Below are 17,829 nucleotides of genomic sequence, written 5' to 3'. Positions count from 1 at the left end.
ATGGAAAAATAGCTCTTTCTCCACTGGCCGGCCAGTCATATAGTAGACAAGTAATATGTCACCGTATATGACATATCGCTGCCTACAATAGTAAAACGTCATTATTTTGACACATTCTTATGAGACCATATTGGAAATCTAAGTTCAGAGTAGAATTAACCCCCTTAATTCTGAAGCAGAGTGTGCTCTCCCTCCATCTCCACAGCACTTGTCAAAAAGCTACAGTTTACTGAACCACTATTTCCATCCTCTTGTTTACAGTCAGTAATTGGGCTTGATTTACAATGCATTCACAATGTGACCCCCTGGGGTGCCGCGGCAACACATGAATTAAGCATTAGTGCCAACCGTGACAGCTCAAGCAGAGAACAGGGAGCGAGGAGAGCTCTCGAACGCAACACAACGTGCCCTACATTACCGCTGCTGCTTCCCATAATCCACTGAGGCCGATTTTTCATTTCCACCTGGAAGGCTGCCAGCCAGAGGATTTCTCCGCTGTTGATAACATTCCACGGATAGAGAGAGAGAGAGAGAGAGAGGGGAAGAGAAAACATCCATTCATATCCTCTGGGTTCGGGACTCATTGCACACAACATGACACCTCTCCTGACTTTGTGTGTCGGTAGTCGACAAGCGCGACAAATAAGACCGGTGTTACGAAGTATACAATCACATTCTGGCAGTTTACAAGCCTTATAAAACATGTGTTTGGTTATGATGAATCTGTATTGATAGAAGGGGAGGCAGTATGAGTAGCCACTGAGCCTAGGTAATCTGAACAGGACAGAGGAACTGTTTTACTGGACGTTATCCTGTTTATCCTCACATGGGACTGTATATACTCCTACTACAGTGAAATAGCCGACATGTGAGTATACAGTATTTAGTATAGTTTGATTACAAGGATGGTTTTTAAATATGTTGCATTATCTTTAATGTCTTTCAATAGTACAAGGGAGGTCCATTCTCCCCTTTCTCCCTGCACCAGCCTCCACCGCACTCTGCAGCTGACCCATGACTCTATTCAACACTTGAACTCTTTCTGATGTCACGATTGTTCGTATTTGGATTTTGAATATTTTATTAGGTGCAAGAGGACATCCAACCACACTGCATGGAGACACAGAACATAAATGGTAGATGAAGATGAGGTTAAAGCAACAGCTGAATCCTTTCTTCTTTCTCATTTATCTTTTCACAATTCCAAGGTTGCATTGTAGGACAAAAATACAAATGATATTTGCTGAACTGAAAGATGGAATCCACAGTAGGGGAAAGCAGCGTTACTGGTCATCCCACCACCGTTGTTATTGTTTTGTCACACGGCATTGTAAAAAAAAAAGGTAGTGCAATGATGTCCGAGGTGAAAAACAGGGTTTGTTGTTTGCAGTAACTTCTCTGTTGTTGTAATATCCCAAACGGACGTGGCTGTTTCACCATAAAGGATTCCAACTTTATGAGTTGAATCATCCGCAAATAAAAAGCACATTCGGTGCTAAAAAAAAAAGGCCATTGAACATTTTGAAAGAAGGTGTCCTTTTTCCACTAACATTCTGAATGAAACAGTGATTCAGTGCAGGTAAACAAATTAACTCATGAGCAGAAATGCTAATAAAATACAAGAAATTAAATCTTCTCTACAGAAATAAAACCTTCAGATACATTTATATAACACATAAAAGGACATTCATATGTAGAATAACTTTTAAATGTTCTAAAATGATAGGTGTGTACCCCTTTAAAACATTACTGCATTATACATTCTCAAAGGCCATCAGAAATGTTCTGAATCCTGCTGTTCTGTTTTTACAAACATATATCTTTCCAAGATGTCCCAAAGGAAAGGAAGAGACAAACGTCCATTTGTTTCCTAACATCAGGTTAGTCCTTTGCACTCTCCATAACCAGATAAGGGTTGAATTGACAGGCATTGTGGTATTGTGTTGCAGCCAAACAAATGTGAACAGCGTTGAAGATGCAAACTTGACACACATGTATCCACTACACCACATTTAAAATCACTGTAGTTTAAATGGACTGGAATGAAGCACAACATGAATTCAGAACGTGGTTCTTTTTTCTTATCCCTAAGGAAATTAAAGACATTTTCTACAAACAGAAACATAGCAAAGTGTTCCAGTGCTTTTTGTCTTGTTCCAACCAGAAACATTCAGATCTCTTCTCATCTTTAGTTTCACAGTCTTCATTTTCATAGCGTCTCTCTGGCTTATAGCAAAATGCCTCTATATTATACAATGCAACGGGATAGTAAAATAGCTCACATTAATCTTGTCATTCATTTGACAAACATGATATTTACTAACACAGATTATGGATAAAATCCTTCCTTGAAGGCCATCCAGTCCCATCCCATTCCAACTCACGCTCCCCCAGTGTGGATCACAGAGCGCTGAATTCCCGGCTTCCCGCCAGTCCTCGGCAGCTTTCCGACTTTGCTTTTAACCTGCCTGGGCTGGCCGCTGCACAAAGCTGCTTGGGATGGCAGCTGCTCAAGGGGAGGAGAGGTATTAGAGTAGATTTACAAGAATGTGAATGTCCTCGTCACTAATCTCTAGGGCCTTTTACACAACGAGAGCATGCACACACCCACACACACACAAACTGCTATTACAGTAAACACACCCACCTGTGCATGTACATATGCACACACATACACACATACAGTACGCATGCATTAACTTTTGCACTCAATGCTCTCAGTGACAGGTCAAAACACATGCACATGTTTAAAATGACTCCAAATGAAGTCAATGGTCTATTCCACTGTTGCCTTTATATTTTATACTCATCAATAGCCCTCTCTGGAACATGGGGGTTCTTTCTACTGCAAAGGAACACAAGCTCAAATAATGTACCGTAGAAGTTTGCCATGCAACTCAGAAATGGCTGTCCACACAACACAATAAAAGCTTCTATGGGTTATATATTAGCTCACATTCACTGAATACAGTACAGTGCTCGATTATCAGTGTTTGAAATGCCTTAGAGAGGAGCTGTGTTCAAACATGACTCAGTCAAAAGGATATTTAGCTAAAGGAGTAAAAGACAGAATACAGAGTATAGAGTCCTCAGTCTCAAGTGGGTTCTCTGTAAAATCCTCTAGTTAGAATCACGTTGGAATGGGCATGAACTTGTGAGCCATGTACTTAAGCATGGAAAATCACACCAAAACACATTGGGAAAACAAGAAGTTGACCCATTTACTAGATCTAGGTCTGTAAACAAAGGCAATACCCGTTGAGCCCTTTTTCCTTCTTGAGGGGTGTTTCTGAAGCAGCACAGAGAGCACGGAACCAGAACCACCACTCAAGCCTCTGGAACCTTCGGAACCCAGTGTCATAACAACGTTACACATCCAACTCCTTTACGGTTCGAACATACGGTCCTCGCAGATCTCCAATGCTGCCTTGGATGCTCCTCCCATGACTTCTACGTTGGTGTCGATCCAGGGAACAATGTTCCCGGGCATGTAGGAGGAGCAGTTGGCCATTCCCATGATCTCCACAGGCCGGAGGACCCGGTCCCACATGTTGAACTGGCTCAGCTCGCCAACGAAGGCCTGGGTGGCGTCGAAACGACCGCCCACCATGTCCTGTAGAGGGAGAGGGACTGTGTTTAAAATCCCATCAGTATACACAAACGTCATAGCCTGGGTGATTCATCGTTTCTGCATTCAACAAGAATTCAAAGACATCAACAATTTTGCCAAAGCCGGAACAGAACGATAATTGAAATAATTATTGTATAGTACGTCTGATAGATGAGACAGATCTATTGCTCTGCTATTGGTTTCCTCTGTGTGTCTGTCATTTCACTCTGCAATTGCAATTTTATCCATGAAAGACAGACTACATGCACTGTAGCTTTCCACATAGACTAGCACCACACGTGCTGAACAAAGTAGTCCAACCAATGTGACCCAACAGCTACGTAGTGTTACATTAATGGGTCCCTATGGGAACGATCTTAATAGCGTCAGTGTTCTGTACTACATCGCCGTAGAGATAGTAAGGTGCTGTCATGGAGATATCTGTTGGAGTGTCACACTAATAATGCTCCCAAAGGTGCGCTGTCACTGGTTAAGGCAGGCAGAGAGGTGAGGTAATGGTAAAGAGGTGTTGATAGCGTGACAAGAGCCTTGCCTCCCCCTTCTCACCTGTTCATCTCTCCCTCTCCAGGAGGAACACACACCCTCCCCCTCTCCCTCTCCCTCTCCATCTCTGGTGGGAGTACATCAGAGCCTGGCTGAGCCTCACCTGTTCCTGTCCCAGGATGATCACCCCTCCAGGTTTAATTGGGTGCCAGGGGGCCAGGTTCTCCCCGGTGCCCAGTCTCTCCCCGTCCTGGTACGCCTCCCAGAAGCCATCCCGCGTCGTCCAGGTGATGCAGATGTGGTGCCAGCGGCCGTCGCTCACCGACAGGGGCAACTGGGCCACCTGGGTAAGAAGGGTGAGATGGGCAGTACAACGTTAGATGGGATTCACTTTTAATTGTAAGCCGCTCTGGATAAGAGTGTCTGCTAAATGACTCAAATGTAAATGTAGAATACTTATAGGGGCAAGGAGGGTAATTCATGTTAGAGGGGCTATACTAACTGGTGCAAAAGGGGCAAGAGAATACCTGTGTTTATTCTGTTGAGCCTTTAGTCTTTGTGTGGTGAATCTTAATTTCCACATAAGTCCAATTTTCACTTAGTCATGCATGGATGTCTATGGGAAACTTAGAAAAACATTCACTCAAGTGAAGGATAGGATTCCCCTTAAGAGCTTAGTGTAGACTTTACTATCAGGGAGAATATCCCAGGGCAGATAGGGCAATAGAGCTCAAGTTGAACCGTACAATCTGCCGTAAGTGGCAAGAGAGCACAAGTGCTATATATCACTGGGGCAGATGGCACAATGAAGCTTTGACTGAGTCACACAACACAGGGCCAAATGGAGCAAGACAACACCAGCACTTTACAAATAGTTTATAAAGAGTAAAGTGACATAGGGACAATATACTGTAGAAATTGCAGTCATATGGGATTGCACTTCGAAAACAAGACCAGAAAGAAATAGCACAGGTTACAAAAGGTTACAACATCAGCGCTTTGCCCAGACTTTACAATGACATCATGGTCCACAGAGGATTCAGCATAGGGGAGAATGGAAGTGGAAGTCATTAGCTTTATATAGAGGTTCTATATGAGCCATAGAGACCATAGAGACCATGAAATGCAGAGGCTACTGCCAACAATTTCCTGTCTGCTCTTAATCCCTCCCATGAGAAACTAGACAGTTGACCTCCAAAGGTGTTCCAGCATATCAAATTTACACTAAAGCCAATCAGCCAGAGCATTGATACTGTGGACCTAATTACTACCCTCTAGTAATATCCCTGAGCCTTAGTCAACCTGAGGACGTTAGGTCTGATATCATACCCGGAGCCAGGAGGTTCTCCCTGACCGTGTGGCCTGGAAACAAACACAGGAACTGTTGTTTACATAGGACCCGGCCCGGCAGATTAAACAGTTGCAGAATGTCTTTTAGTCCACACCAATATTTCAATAAACATTCTCTAATCAAAGCTCTGACAAAGGCTGCGAGGCCCAAACATTTGCAAAAAATAAACAACAAGTGATGAGGGAGTTTATTTTCTATGAACGATTACTCAACATTTCCTAGAATGCACCTGCAAGCAATCCTTAAAGGTGTGAGGGCATTTCACGTTTTAGATCCGACACTGTCAGGTGCAGAAAGAAATTCAATAAAACCACCCCATCCGGGCATTGACTAAACCTAAACCAACCACTACATCAAAAGATATTTTAACTACACTCTTGTCCAATAGGCAGCCAACTGCTGCGAAAGTGTTGATAAAATAAGTTCCCTGTGGATATATTGTGGCATTAGGAAAGCTTTAAAGGACTGGTTCAATATTATTTTACATAATCTATATTTTGGATGAAAATGTCATCTTATAGAAGGGTCCAGACCCTTTTTTTTGTGATTTTACTCTGTGATTTTACTCTGTGATTTTACCTAGTGATTTTACCTAGTGATTTTACCTAGGGATTTTACCTAGTGATTTTACCTAGGGATTTTACTTGGTGATTTTACTCAGTGATTTTACTCGGTGATTTTACTCAGTGATTTTACTCAGTGATTTTACTCTGTGATTTTACTCTGTGATTTTACTTGGTGATTTTACTTAGGGATTTTACTTAGGGATTTTACTTGGTGATTTTACTTGCTTTTAAGAAACATCGCACCCAGAATAGACTTTATCATTGCTCGTTCTGCAGTATGGGGGCTCCGGAAAAACAACGGCTCCAAAAACACCCAAGTAAGTCCTTTTAGAAACGGCAAACCTCTCAATATAGTGATGTAGGTCTTTAGATGTTGTACACATTAAATTATGCATTTCCAAACTTTATCCACAAAGTTATTCCATTTTATGCAACTCGAGCGGTTTCTGTTACCAGCTGTGCTACACAGAGAAGTATGTTTCTCAAAACCAAGTGAAATTGCTACAGTATCTGGGCCCTTCTAAAACATGCCATTTACATCCAAACTAGAGATACGGTTCTATAATAGTGAACGAATCCTTTAACTCCTTACAGAAGCCAAAATAATGAGATGCAACAGGTATGTGGAATGGATTTGATCCAGGGCAGATTTTCTCTCTATCTTTAATGAATCTCATTTTGGAGCACTAGAGCATCTGCACCAGATGAATGGTGTACCATTGAAAAAAGAACATGGTGTAACATTCTAACCTTAAACTGTTGATTATATTACCAGGAATCACCATGCAGACCTTGGTCGTGTTAGTTAGGTTTTAAAACATTTTCATACGAAAATTAGTGTTATATTCATGATTTCCTCCTCTCTCACACTCACTAACACTTTCATTGGTTCCTCTGTTCTCTGGTGCTATATTGGTTCCTCTATTCTGTGGTTCTGTATTGGTTGCACTGTTCTCCGGTGCTGTATTGGTTCCTCTGTTCTCTGGTGCTGTATTGGTTCCTCTGTTCTCTGGTGCTGTATTGGTTCCTCTGTTCTCTGGTGCTGTATTGGTTCCTCTGTTTTCTGGTGCTGTATTGGTTGCTTTGTTCTCTGGTGCTGTATTGGTTGCTTTGTTCTCTGGTGCTGTATTGGTACCTCTGTTCTCTGGTGCTGTATTGGTACCTCTGTTCTCTGGTGCTGTATTGGTTCCTCTATTCTCTGATGCTGTATTGGTTCCTCTGTTCTCTGGTGCTGTATTGGTTGCTTTGTTCTCTGGTGCTGTATTGGTTCCTCTAATCTCTGGTGCTGTATTGGTTCCTCTATTCTCTGGTGCTATATTGGTTCCTCTATTCTCTGGTGCTGTATTGGTTCCTCTAATCTCTGGTGCTGTATTGGTTCCTCTAATCTCTGGTGCTGTATTGGTTCCTCTAATCTCTGGTGCTATATTGGTTCCCTCTTCTACCTTCCTGTATACTCTGCTCCTGCTCCCCCCCTCCCCCCTCCCCCTCCCTTCTCTCTCTCTCTCTTCATTTCTAGTGTTTGTCTGACATACACACATGCATAATGCATGGTGAAACCAGAACTGTGGGGAAAACTGGCTCTGCCAATAAACCAGATGCCCAACACAAACCCAAATCCAACCCCACAACTGGAAAAAAACCACCCTACTTCACTTCAGCCAAACTCAATTCCCTCTGAGCCCCTAGGTTCAGTTATCCAGCAGTAACGCACAGAACAAATAACTATTAGTGTTGTCTATTCAAACACTGCGATTGCCATGGTTGTATTCCTTTGAAGACAGAAACCGATGAAATATTAATTGTAGCATCTTTTTGAGCACGTTGGAAATTGTCTTCCTTCAAAAAGCATTGGTTAACAAGGGGGGAAAGTGTCTGATTTTCAGTATTAAATGTAAATATTGAAGCGACCTTAAGCCAACCTAGGACCCTCGACAAGAGATGTGGGCCTCTTGGTGTAACGGCCATGGTGTTGCCTTGATAGTCGCTGGACCCAGGTTCAAGAAACTGTTGGATCTACCCCCTGAAAACAGACTGGAAGGACTACAACATGACTCCATTTCAGTTCCTTTTCTGTGCTGGCTTGATCGTTCTGTGTCTATTCAATCGTCACAGTTTGTTTTTGTAATAGAAAATGCACAATGATACATGCTCAACTGTAACCAAGTTCTTTAGAGTAAATTAGTCTTTCGTCGCCATAGCCCAGGAGTTGTTTTTGTAATGGACAATCAATAAAAGACTAGGACTTACTTTGTCGTTGACCAACAGCTCTATGGGGTTGTTGCCCCACTCGATGAGCACGATTTCATTGGCCTGTCCTGGCACCCCGTAGGAGAAGGGGGTTCCTATACCAGGGCTGGCGCTGGACTTCAGCCACATACACACTGTGAAGGCATACATCTCAGGGAGACTCTTCTTGATGCGTCCGTACAGGTAGTTGGTGCGCAGGGGGAGAGACACCTTGAAATCCTCGGGCGACTTAAATGCGTTGTTACCTGAAGACAAACAGAGGTGTGAAAATGATTAGATAATGATTAGATAGAGGTAGTATCCATCACTTTCATCGGTCATGACCTGCACTGTTCACAAACACCACCGTGTCTGAGTCTGCCGACATAGGGGGCTCTTATTGAACCATTGGTTACTATGGAAAGCAAGCCGATGATAGTAGTAACCCAACGGTGCATCGTCCAAAGTAGACAGACAGCCTTCCACTGTTAGTACTGTCTACTACCACCGCCTACTACCACTGTCTACTACCACTGTCTACTACCACTGTCTACTACAACTGCCTACTACCACTGTCTACTACCACTGTCTACTACAACTGTCTACTACCACTGTCTACTACAACTGTCTACTACAACTGTCTACTACAACTGTCTACTACCACTGTCTACTACCACTGCCTACTACAACTGCTTACTACCACTGTCTACTACAACTGTCTACTACAACTGTCTACTACCACTGCCTACTACCACTGTCTACTACCACTGTCTACTACCACTGTCTACTACAACTGCTTACTACCACTGTCTACTACAACTGTCTACTACCACTGTCTACTACAACTGTCTACTACAACTGTCTACTACAACTGTCTACTACAACTGTCTACTACCACTGTCTACTACCACTGTCTACTACCACTGTCTACTACCACTGCCTACTACAACTGCTTACTACCACTGTCTACTACAACTGTTTACTACCACTATCTACTATCACTGTCTACTACCACTGTCTACTACCACTGCCCTCTATAAAGCTAATGAGCAAGGATGGGTAGTGGGCCGCTGACTTTGACGATGTAGGACTGTCGTAAATTGGCTGTAAGGGTTTGATGTTGGACTGTCGTAAATTGGCTGTAAGGGTTTGATGTTGGACTGTCGTAAATTGTCTGTAAGGGTTCGATGTTGGACTGTCGTAAATTGGCTGTAAGGGTTCGATGTAGGACTGTCGTAAATTGGCTGTAAGGGTTCGATGTAGGACTGTCGTAAATTGGCTGTAAGGGTTCGATGTTGGACTGTCGTAAATTGGCTGTAAGGGTTCGATGTAGGACTGTAGTAAATTGGCTGTAAGGGTTCGATGTTGGACTGTCGTAAATTGGCTGTAAGGGTTCGATGTTGGACTGTCGTAAATTGGCTGTAAGGGTTCGATGTTGGACTGTCGTAAATTGGCTGTAAGGGTTTGATGTTGGACTGTTGTAAATTGGCTGTAAGGGTTCGATGTTGGACTGTCGTAAATTGGCTGTAAGGGTTCGATGTAGGACTGTTGTAAATTGGCTGTAAGGGTTCGATGTTGGACTGTCGTAAATTGGCTGTAAGGGTTCGATGTTGGACTGTCGTAAATTGGCTGTAAGGGTTCGATGTTGGTGATGGTCATGGTGATGGTGATGATGACAGTGGCGGTCGGTGCCGTTTAAAATGAGGGAGGACAATTCTTTTTTTTAAATTGGCCTTATTTATGTTACAGCATATTAGATGACTGTCATTCATATTCCATTCACCCAGTTCAATGTAACATCCATAGGTTTAAGCTACTAAATTATGCTACAATTTTTCCTGTACCCATCATGAGGTTGCTACAACCTAGCCTATGAATTAAAGTTTACAACATACAGTAGGTGCACACAGGTCGAGAGAAAGATTTGAGGTGACAGACAGTGACACATGGACAGACAGTGACACATTCAATACAGCCTTGCACAATATTGCCTGTATCTAGCTGATCTAGGGTGTAATCATTAGTCTAACAGTTGCAAACGAGAGTTTCTATTGGACAAATTCAGGTATGTTTACCCCCGTTTTGTTCCGTTTGCTTTATTTGGCAGAATGTTAACTTTCATAGCCATATACAAACATCTCATTGTATTCCTTCTCACATCTACGTGCTCTCCTCCTCTCACCTTGTCCCTTCGCTTGTGGACTTCAATGCACAACACATCAACTGTCTGTGATCAGGCCAAAAAATCTTTCCAAGCCAAACATTCATATCATAACCACTACACACAGCCTACTTCATTGTCACCATATTAGCTAATGTAACGTCAGAGTCAATATAGCTAATGTAAATAACGCGTTAGTAAACCTGCTACAATCATGTAGTACAGTGGACAGTTAATAACCAGGTTAGCAGTTACACTGGCGGGCCCCGGCGGCAATAAATTAGTAAAACCAAATGTTTACCTTGACTTGGAAGAGTTCCAGTGTTGGATAGTCATACCCAGCTAGCTAACATACTGTAGCATAGCATCCCTCTGAGTCGGGTGTTTGAGTAGGCTAAACTAGCTAGCTGCATTTGCAAGTATAAAAAAATTATGAAATATATTTCTCTTTCTCTCTCTTTCTCTCTGTCTCTCTCACTCCTCCTTCATTTTTTAAGAAATGAATTAGCCTAGGTAAAACAAATGTGTCACCCATACGTAAAATGTATACACGCATGACCGTAAGTCGCTTTGGACAAAAGCAGCTGCTAAATGGCATACATTATGATGATGATTGAGCATTAATACAAATGTGGATGGGCACTGGTTGGTGGAAGTATAACAGCTTGTATTGTTTCCAGTCTTAATTGAAACACTGATGAGGTGTCAGTAAGGCAGCATTATATACACATCTGTTACAATGAGAGTGAGAGAGAATCAGAGACAGTCTGTCTTTCTGGAAGCAGTAAGATGAGAGTGAGAGCAAAAGAGAGAGAAACAGAGAAGAATGCAAGAAAATAATGAATTAGAGGGAGAGAGGGGCAGAATCAAAATGAGAAGACTCGGGTGCATGGAGAGAGCCTGATCAATGACAGGCATCGGATGGTCAGACGGTCTCTGCCTCCCCACCCAAATCTCAGCATAAGTCTCTGCTGCTATAGTAACAGCTATTGGGGATCCCGAATAAACAAAATAATGTATGTGTGTTGTAGTATCCAAAATAAGGAGGAAGAGGCAGTCACAGTCAGAACGTGAGTGGTTGGGTCTGTAGTCAAAGGAGGATCGAGAGGGATGAAGAGGTCCCTGAATTTCTCTCCAGCTATTTTCTGATCTCCAACAGAGAGAGATAATAAGCAAGGAGAGGCAGAGAGAGAGAGAGAGAGAGAGAGAGAGAGAGAGAGAGAGAGAGAATGGGTGTGAGAATCAAAGAAAGAGAAACAGCAAGAGAAGGCCACAGAGAGAGGATGCAGGGGGAGGTGAGTTTAGGGGACCTGCTAAAATAGAGGGAGAAAGGGAGTGAGGGTGGGAACGAGGGGAGTGAGGGTGGGAACGAGGGGAGTGAGGGTGAGAACGAGCGGAGTGAGGGTGAGAACGAGGGGAGTGAGGGTGGGAACGAGGGGAGTGAGGGTGGGAACGAGGGGAGTGAGGGTGAGAACGAGGGGAGTGAGGGTGGGAACGAGGGGAGTGAGGGTGAGAACGAGGGGAGTGAGGGGGAATAAACCCCCTTCTCTCCAGCTCTGTGATCCTCTGGCCTGGGTAAATAAAGATGGAGACTGAGAAAGAGTGAGGATGAGAAATAGTAAGATTGAGGGAGGGTCAGTGAGAAAATATCACTTACTTCTCTCCAGCTCTGTGATCCTCTCCAGCAGTGAGGTGAGGGTGCTCTCGGTACGCTGACGGTGGGCGGCCGTCTCGTTGTACAGCTGGCTCTTCTCTTCCTCCAGCTCGGCCACCTTCCTCAGAAGCTGGCCCTCTAGGGCCCCCAAACGGTGCTTCAGCAGCTCCCGCAGCTCCGCCGGTAGGGGCCCCACTGCATTCCCACCCGCACCTGCTGCTGCTGCTGCTGACGTGTTGGCACGCAACTGCTGCTGCTGTGGTGGAGGGAGGAGAGAGAGAGTTAATCCCCGATCCGGACGTTCTGTCGTTCAGTCACAGGTTGTGTTCTGCTGTGTTCAGAGTGGGGGTAGGATCAAGGAACAGGGACAATATATACGTTGGGGAGGTCCTTTCAGGGACCCGTTGGAGTAATAATTAAGTGCATCACCCCAAACACAAAAACAAACACACACAAGCACACTTTTGAAAATCATTCATTTGAATTTGTCCTGCTTATTTATGAGGGGTCTAACCCCAGAGGAATAAATTTGCCTTGTGCATAAGATTATGAGAGTTATAAAAAAAAACTGATGGAATGACCTATATCACTGATTTTTTTGTCATGTATTAAGCATATATGTGGAGAGAGAGAGGAAGAGAGAGAGAAGGAAAGAGAGAGAAATATATATATACACAGTTGAAGTCGGAAGTTTACATACACTTAGGTTGGAGTCATTAAATTCGTTTTTCAACCAATCCACAAATTTCTTGTTCACAAACTATAGTTTGGCAAGTCAGTTAGGACATCTACTTTGTGCATGACACAAGTCATTTTTCCAACAATTGTTTACAGACAGATTATTTCACTTATAATTCACTGTATCACAATTCCAGTGGGTCAGAGTTTTACATACACTAAGTTGACTGTGCCTTTAAACAGCTTGTAAAATTCCAGAAAATTATGTCATGGCTTTAGAAGCTTCTGATAGGCTAATTGACATCATTTGAGTCAATTGGAGGTGTACCTGTGGATGTATTTCAAGGCCTACCTTCAAACTCAGTGCCTCTTTGCTTGACATCATGGGAAAATCAAAATAAATCAGCCAAGACCTCAGAAAAAAATTGTAGACCTCCACAAGTCTGGTTCATCCTTGGGAGCAATTTCGAAACGCGTGAAGGTACCACGTTCATCTGTACAAACAATAGTACACAAGTATAAACACAATGGCACCACGCAGCCGTCATACCGCTCAGGAAGGAGACGCGTTCTGTCTCCTAGAGATGAACGTACTTTGGTGCCAAAAGTGCAAATCAATCACAGAACAACAGCAAAGGACCTTGTGAAGATGCTGGAGGAAACAGGTACAAAAGTATCTATATCCGCAGTAAAACAAGGCCTATATCGACATAACCTGAAAGGCCACTCTGCAAGGAAGCCACTGCTCCAAAACCGCCATAAAAAAGCCAGACTACGGTTTGCAACTGCACATGGGGAAAAAGATCGTACTTTTTGGAGAAATGTTGTCTGGTCTGTTGAAACAAAAATAGAACTGTTTGGCCATAATGACCATTGTTATATTTGGAGGAAAAAGGGGGAGGCTTGCAAGCCGAAGAACACCATCCCAACCGTGAAGCACAGGGGTGGCAGCATCATGTTGTGGGGGTGCTTTGCTGCAGGAGGGACAGGTGCACTTCGCAAAATAGATGGCATCATGAGGAAAGAAAATTATGTGGATATATTGAAGCAACATCTCAAGACATCAGTCAGGAAGTTAAAGCTTGGTCGCAAATGGGTCTTCCAAATGGCCAATGACCTCAAGCATACTTCCAAAGTTGTGGCAAAATGGCTTAAGGACAACAAAGTCAAGGTATTGGAGTGGCCATCACAAAGCCCTGACCTCAATACTATATAACATTTGTGGGCAGAATTGAAAAAGTGTGTGCAAGCAAGGACGCCTACAAACCTGATTCAGTTACACGAGCTCTGTCAGGAGGAATGGGCCAAAATTCACCCAACTTATTGTAGGAAGCTTGTGGAAGGCTACCCGAAACGTTTGACCCAAGTTAAACAATTTAAAGGCAATTCTAGCAAATACTAATTGAGTGTATGTAAACTTCTGACCCACTGGGAATGTGATGAAAGAAATAAAAGCTAAAATAAATAATTCTCTATTATTATTCTGACATTTCGCATTCTTAAAATAAAGTGGTGATCCTAACTGGGCATTTTTACTAGGATTAAATGTCACAATGAATTGTGAAAAACTGAGTTTAAATGTATTTGGCTAAGGTGTATGTAAACGTCCGACTATATACTGTAACAGTTAAAACAATTACAGTAAAGTGCAATATGAAATAAATAGGTTTTACATCTCTCTCTCTCTCTCTCTCTCTCTCTCTCTCTATATATATATATATATATGTATATATATATATATATATATATATATATATATATATATAGAGAGAGAGAGAGAGAGAGAGAGAGAGAGAGAGAGAGAGAGAGAGAGAGAGATGTAAACCTATTTATTTCCTATTGCACTTTAATGTAATTGTTTTATCAGTTTTATTCCACACTGTGCAATCATGTATTATATCTACTAACGACATAAAGGATTGGTGCTTATAAATAAAGGCTACATCAGCCGCAAACGGATTGCACAGTTACAATAACATACATGACCTCAATATTATCAGAGAGATACGGTCTGCGTCTCAAATAGCATCCTTTCCCTTGTAGTGCGATATAAAGGTAACAGGGTGCCATTTGGGATGCAACCAGAGATATGATCATCATATAGCCACGTGAGACCAGCACACTTATTCACTGGCACCAGAAAGAACTGCTATCTGTGTGATTGTGATTATGCCAGGGGCTGCCACTCCCACATGACTTTGATTGTGACGACAATATAATAGATTAATGAGATGAATCACCTTAACTAACCAAGCTGTGGGCATCATAGAATTAGAATTGGATTCTATGGTGGGCATACCCACAATAGGCCTTTTTCTTCTTTGTCTGTTTGCTGCGTAGATAGGACCTCCTCCGTGATACAGTGGATACAAAGCCAGGGGAAATGTTTGTATGATTTGCGACATAAATTGCACAAGCAGTTGGAAAAATGACAAGACTGCGTGTGGTGCCGCATGGAAAAATGAATATGAATTATTGAAAATACACATCTCTGCTCGACTTCTCCACGGATGGTGCCTGACACTTTTAACACCAATTTATGTGTGCTGATTGTCTATTCATATCAGCTGCTTTGATTCATCAAGGATAAGCAGCATGCTTCTGCCATACTACACTACATTACCCTTTGGTGTTAAGGAAGAGTAAGTGGGTAGTGTATTTTCGTGTAGGCTACATTCAGTATCAGACATGTCTGATGTGGTGGGTGCTACACATTTGTGGTGAAAAGGTAAAAGGGCTGAGTAACCTCCATACACAATGTAAGAGCGATATGAAAAGCATGATCATTATTATTTACTGTAGCTATAACCACAAACATCCATATTCATATAGGGGTATATTCATATATTAACCTCCATACAAAAATGCTACAGTGTATAATAATAAAAAATACATTTGACATGAATTATATAATTTACTGTAGCCACTACAGCCTCCTTATCTCACCTCCAGATTCTCCAACCGACCCTTGAGCCCCTGCATGGTCTTTCCCAACTGGTCTATAGTTTCCGTGGGGTCCCTGGGAAGGTCTCCCATTGTGTTCTTACTGTAGTCCTTCCGCCTGGAGCTCTGGCCCCTGGACCTGCCGGCAGAGTCCTCCGCGGCCGCCTCGCAGCGGGCCAGTTTGGAGTTCAGCTCCTTTATAGTGCCCTGCTGACTCACGATAGTCTCCTTCTGCTGGAGGATGGTCTCTCGGAGTTGAAGGATGGTGTTCCGTAGCTCGTCCTCCACGGGGCTGGTGCTCTGCACGCGGTTACCGTTGGGGTCGAACGAGCAGCTAGGGTCGGCGTCCGCCGGGATGGCGGAGCAGAAGAAGCGGCTACCTGTCGCATCCTGAGCGCGCACCGTGCGTCCACTCACTAGGTATAAAAGTCCAACTAAGAAAGCAAGCATGCCGGATAGAGCACAGATTCCTTGTATGTTTGGAAAACTCCTCCCGAAATTAATGTTCTTCGTTGAATCACATCGATAGGTTAAATAGCCTAGGCTAAACTCTTGTATTCAACACCAAAACGCACAATAACATAAATCAGATGGTAGACATAGTTCTGGACTTCGGAACTGACACGAGATCATTTACTAAAGTCAACAGAACTTCAAAACAATTTAGATTAATTGTCTGAGAGCTGCAATCAAATACTATCATAAGCCATCCAACAACATAATGATAAATGCCCTAGTCGCAAATGGCATAGAGCAATCCGTGTTCCCTCTCCAAACCTAAATGAATTAATAGCAAGGCAATTCTAATTTTACCGAAAGAAAGTTACTATCCCAGTAAAAGGTGTAGAATTGATTCTAGTCACGAAGTTGTTGCAGGTTGTTGCTGCTCGGAAAGGTTTCTCTCCACACGGTCCATGGTGCTGAAAAGACAGCGACCTAGCTTCAACAGATTAATATGGGGCGCGCGCGCGGGCCGGGGCGCTCCCGCTCATCATCATCTGTTCAAGCTCGCTGAGATTCGGACCACGTCATCATCGGATCCCAGCACAGACGAGTCATGCTTTGCCTTGTGAGTTCTGTTCGATCTGTTTGTAAAAAAATGCCTGGAGTTTCAGAAGTGAACACCATCCCGTGCATGCCAAAGTGTTTTTGGATGAGGTCTCTAATATCGTGAGTGCAAGGTGAGAGCCTTTATCTAGTCTAAAGTAGTCAACAGTGAGTTCGGTTTGGAAATTAAATCAGGTTTCTTGTCAGTCCATAGCCTCTTACAGCACACATGTTGTTTATAACGATGTACTAATGCAGTGAATATTAATGTTTAATAGAATTGAGGTTCAGTACTCAGGGAGACTTCTTTCCCCCACTTGAATGGCATGGTCAGACAGTGAATAGGCTATAGGTTGTAGTGATGAGTCCAGGAGGGCTAGCTATATGTAGACCTAACATGTCAAATGTCACTATTTTTCTGCTGGAGTATGTAGTTAGAGCTGCCAGGTACCAGCATAGCCCCTGGAAGTAGGGGTGCTGATGGGGCTACAGCACATTTACAAGAAAACATGAATAAACCCCCAAACTACTTCCTGCAGCTATGCGTGCCAGTCTGTGAGCAATTTAACTAGAGGCTGTACTTATCCTGTATAGTTTGAGTGTACATTTGAGTAAAAGAAAAGTCAAACTTGTAGTTTGAGTCAGTAAAATCTGTGACCTCTGTTTCGGTTGTAGTCAACCTCTATCCTGCAGGTAACTACCAAAATAATGGAAACACTTGGAGTAAATGAAGGATACAAAGTAGATTGAAAACAGGTTCTTCCCCACAGGTGTGGTTCCTGAGTTAATTAAACAAGTAACATCCCATCATCCTGTCTCAGTCACCAGATCTCAACCCAATTGAACACTTATGGGAGTTTCTGGAGCGGTGCCTGAGACAGCATTTTCCACCACCATCAACAAAACATCAAATTACGGAATTTCACATAGAAGAATGGTGTCTCATCCCTCCAATAGAGTTCTAGACATTCCAAGGCTGAACATGATTGGTGAGCTTACGAGCAGAGAAGAGTGAAAGGGAGAACTCTGACAGGCTACATTGTCTTACGTCAGATAGCTCAACAATTCCACCTGCATGGATCTGTCTCA

At 43.0% G+C, this 17,829-nt stretch overlaps 1 protein-coding gene across 1 annotated transcript; it reads right to left on the bottom strand.

Annotated features, from left to right (window-relative positions):
- Nucleotides 1–1,063: 1,063 nt before the first annotated feature.
- On the bottom strand, nt 1,064–16,643 carry LOC106606674 (neuronal pentraxin-2). The gene is made up of 5 exons (XM_045719964.2): nt 15,697–16,643; nt 12,076–12,328; nt 8,279–8,523; nt 4,278–4,457; nt 1,064–3,613 (listed from the first exon to the last, which is right to left on the bottom strand). Exons 1-5 carry the CDS (start codon nt 16,141–16,143, stop codon nt 3,386–3,388), a joined length of 1,353 nt encoding a protein of 450 aa, XP_045575920.1. The 5' UTR covers nt 16,144–16,643; the 3' UTR covers nt 1,064–3,385.
- Between the last annotated feature and the right edge of the window lie 1,186 nt (nt 16,644–17,829).

The sequence above is a fragment of the Salmo salar genome, chromosome 06, assembly GCF_965601325.2.
Source record: "Salmo salar chromosome 06, fSalSal1, whole genome shotgun sequence".
In the NCBI taxonomy this organism is placed as follows: domain Eukaryota; kingdom Metazoa; phylum Chordata; class Actinopteri; order Salmoniformes; family Salmonidae; genus Salmo; species Salmo salar.
Note: the sequence above shows the minus strand (reverse complement) of the source record. Positions and strands in the feature narration are given on the sequence as shown.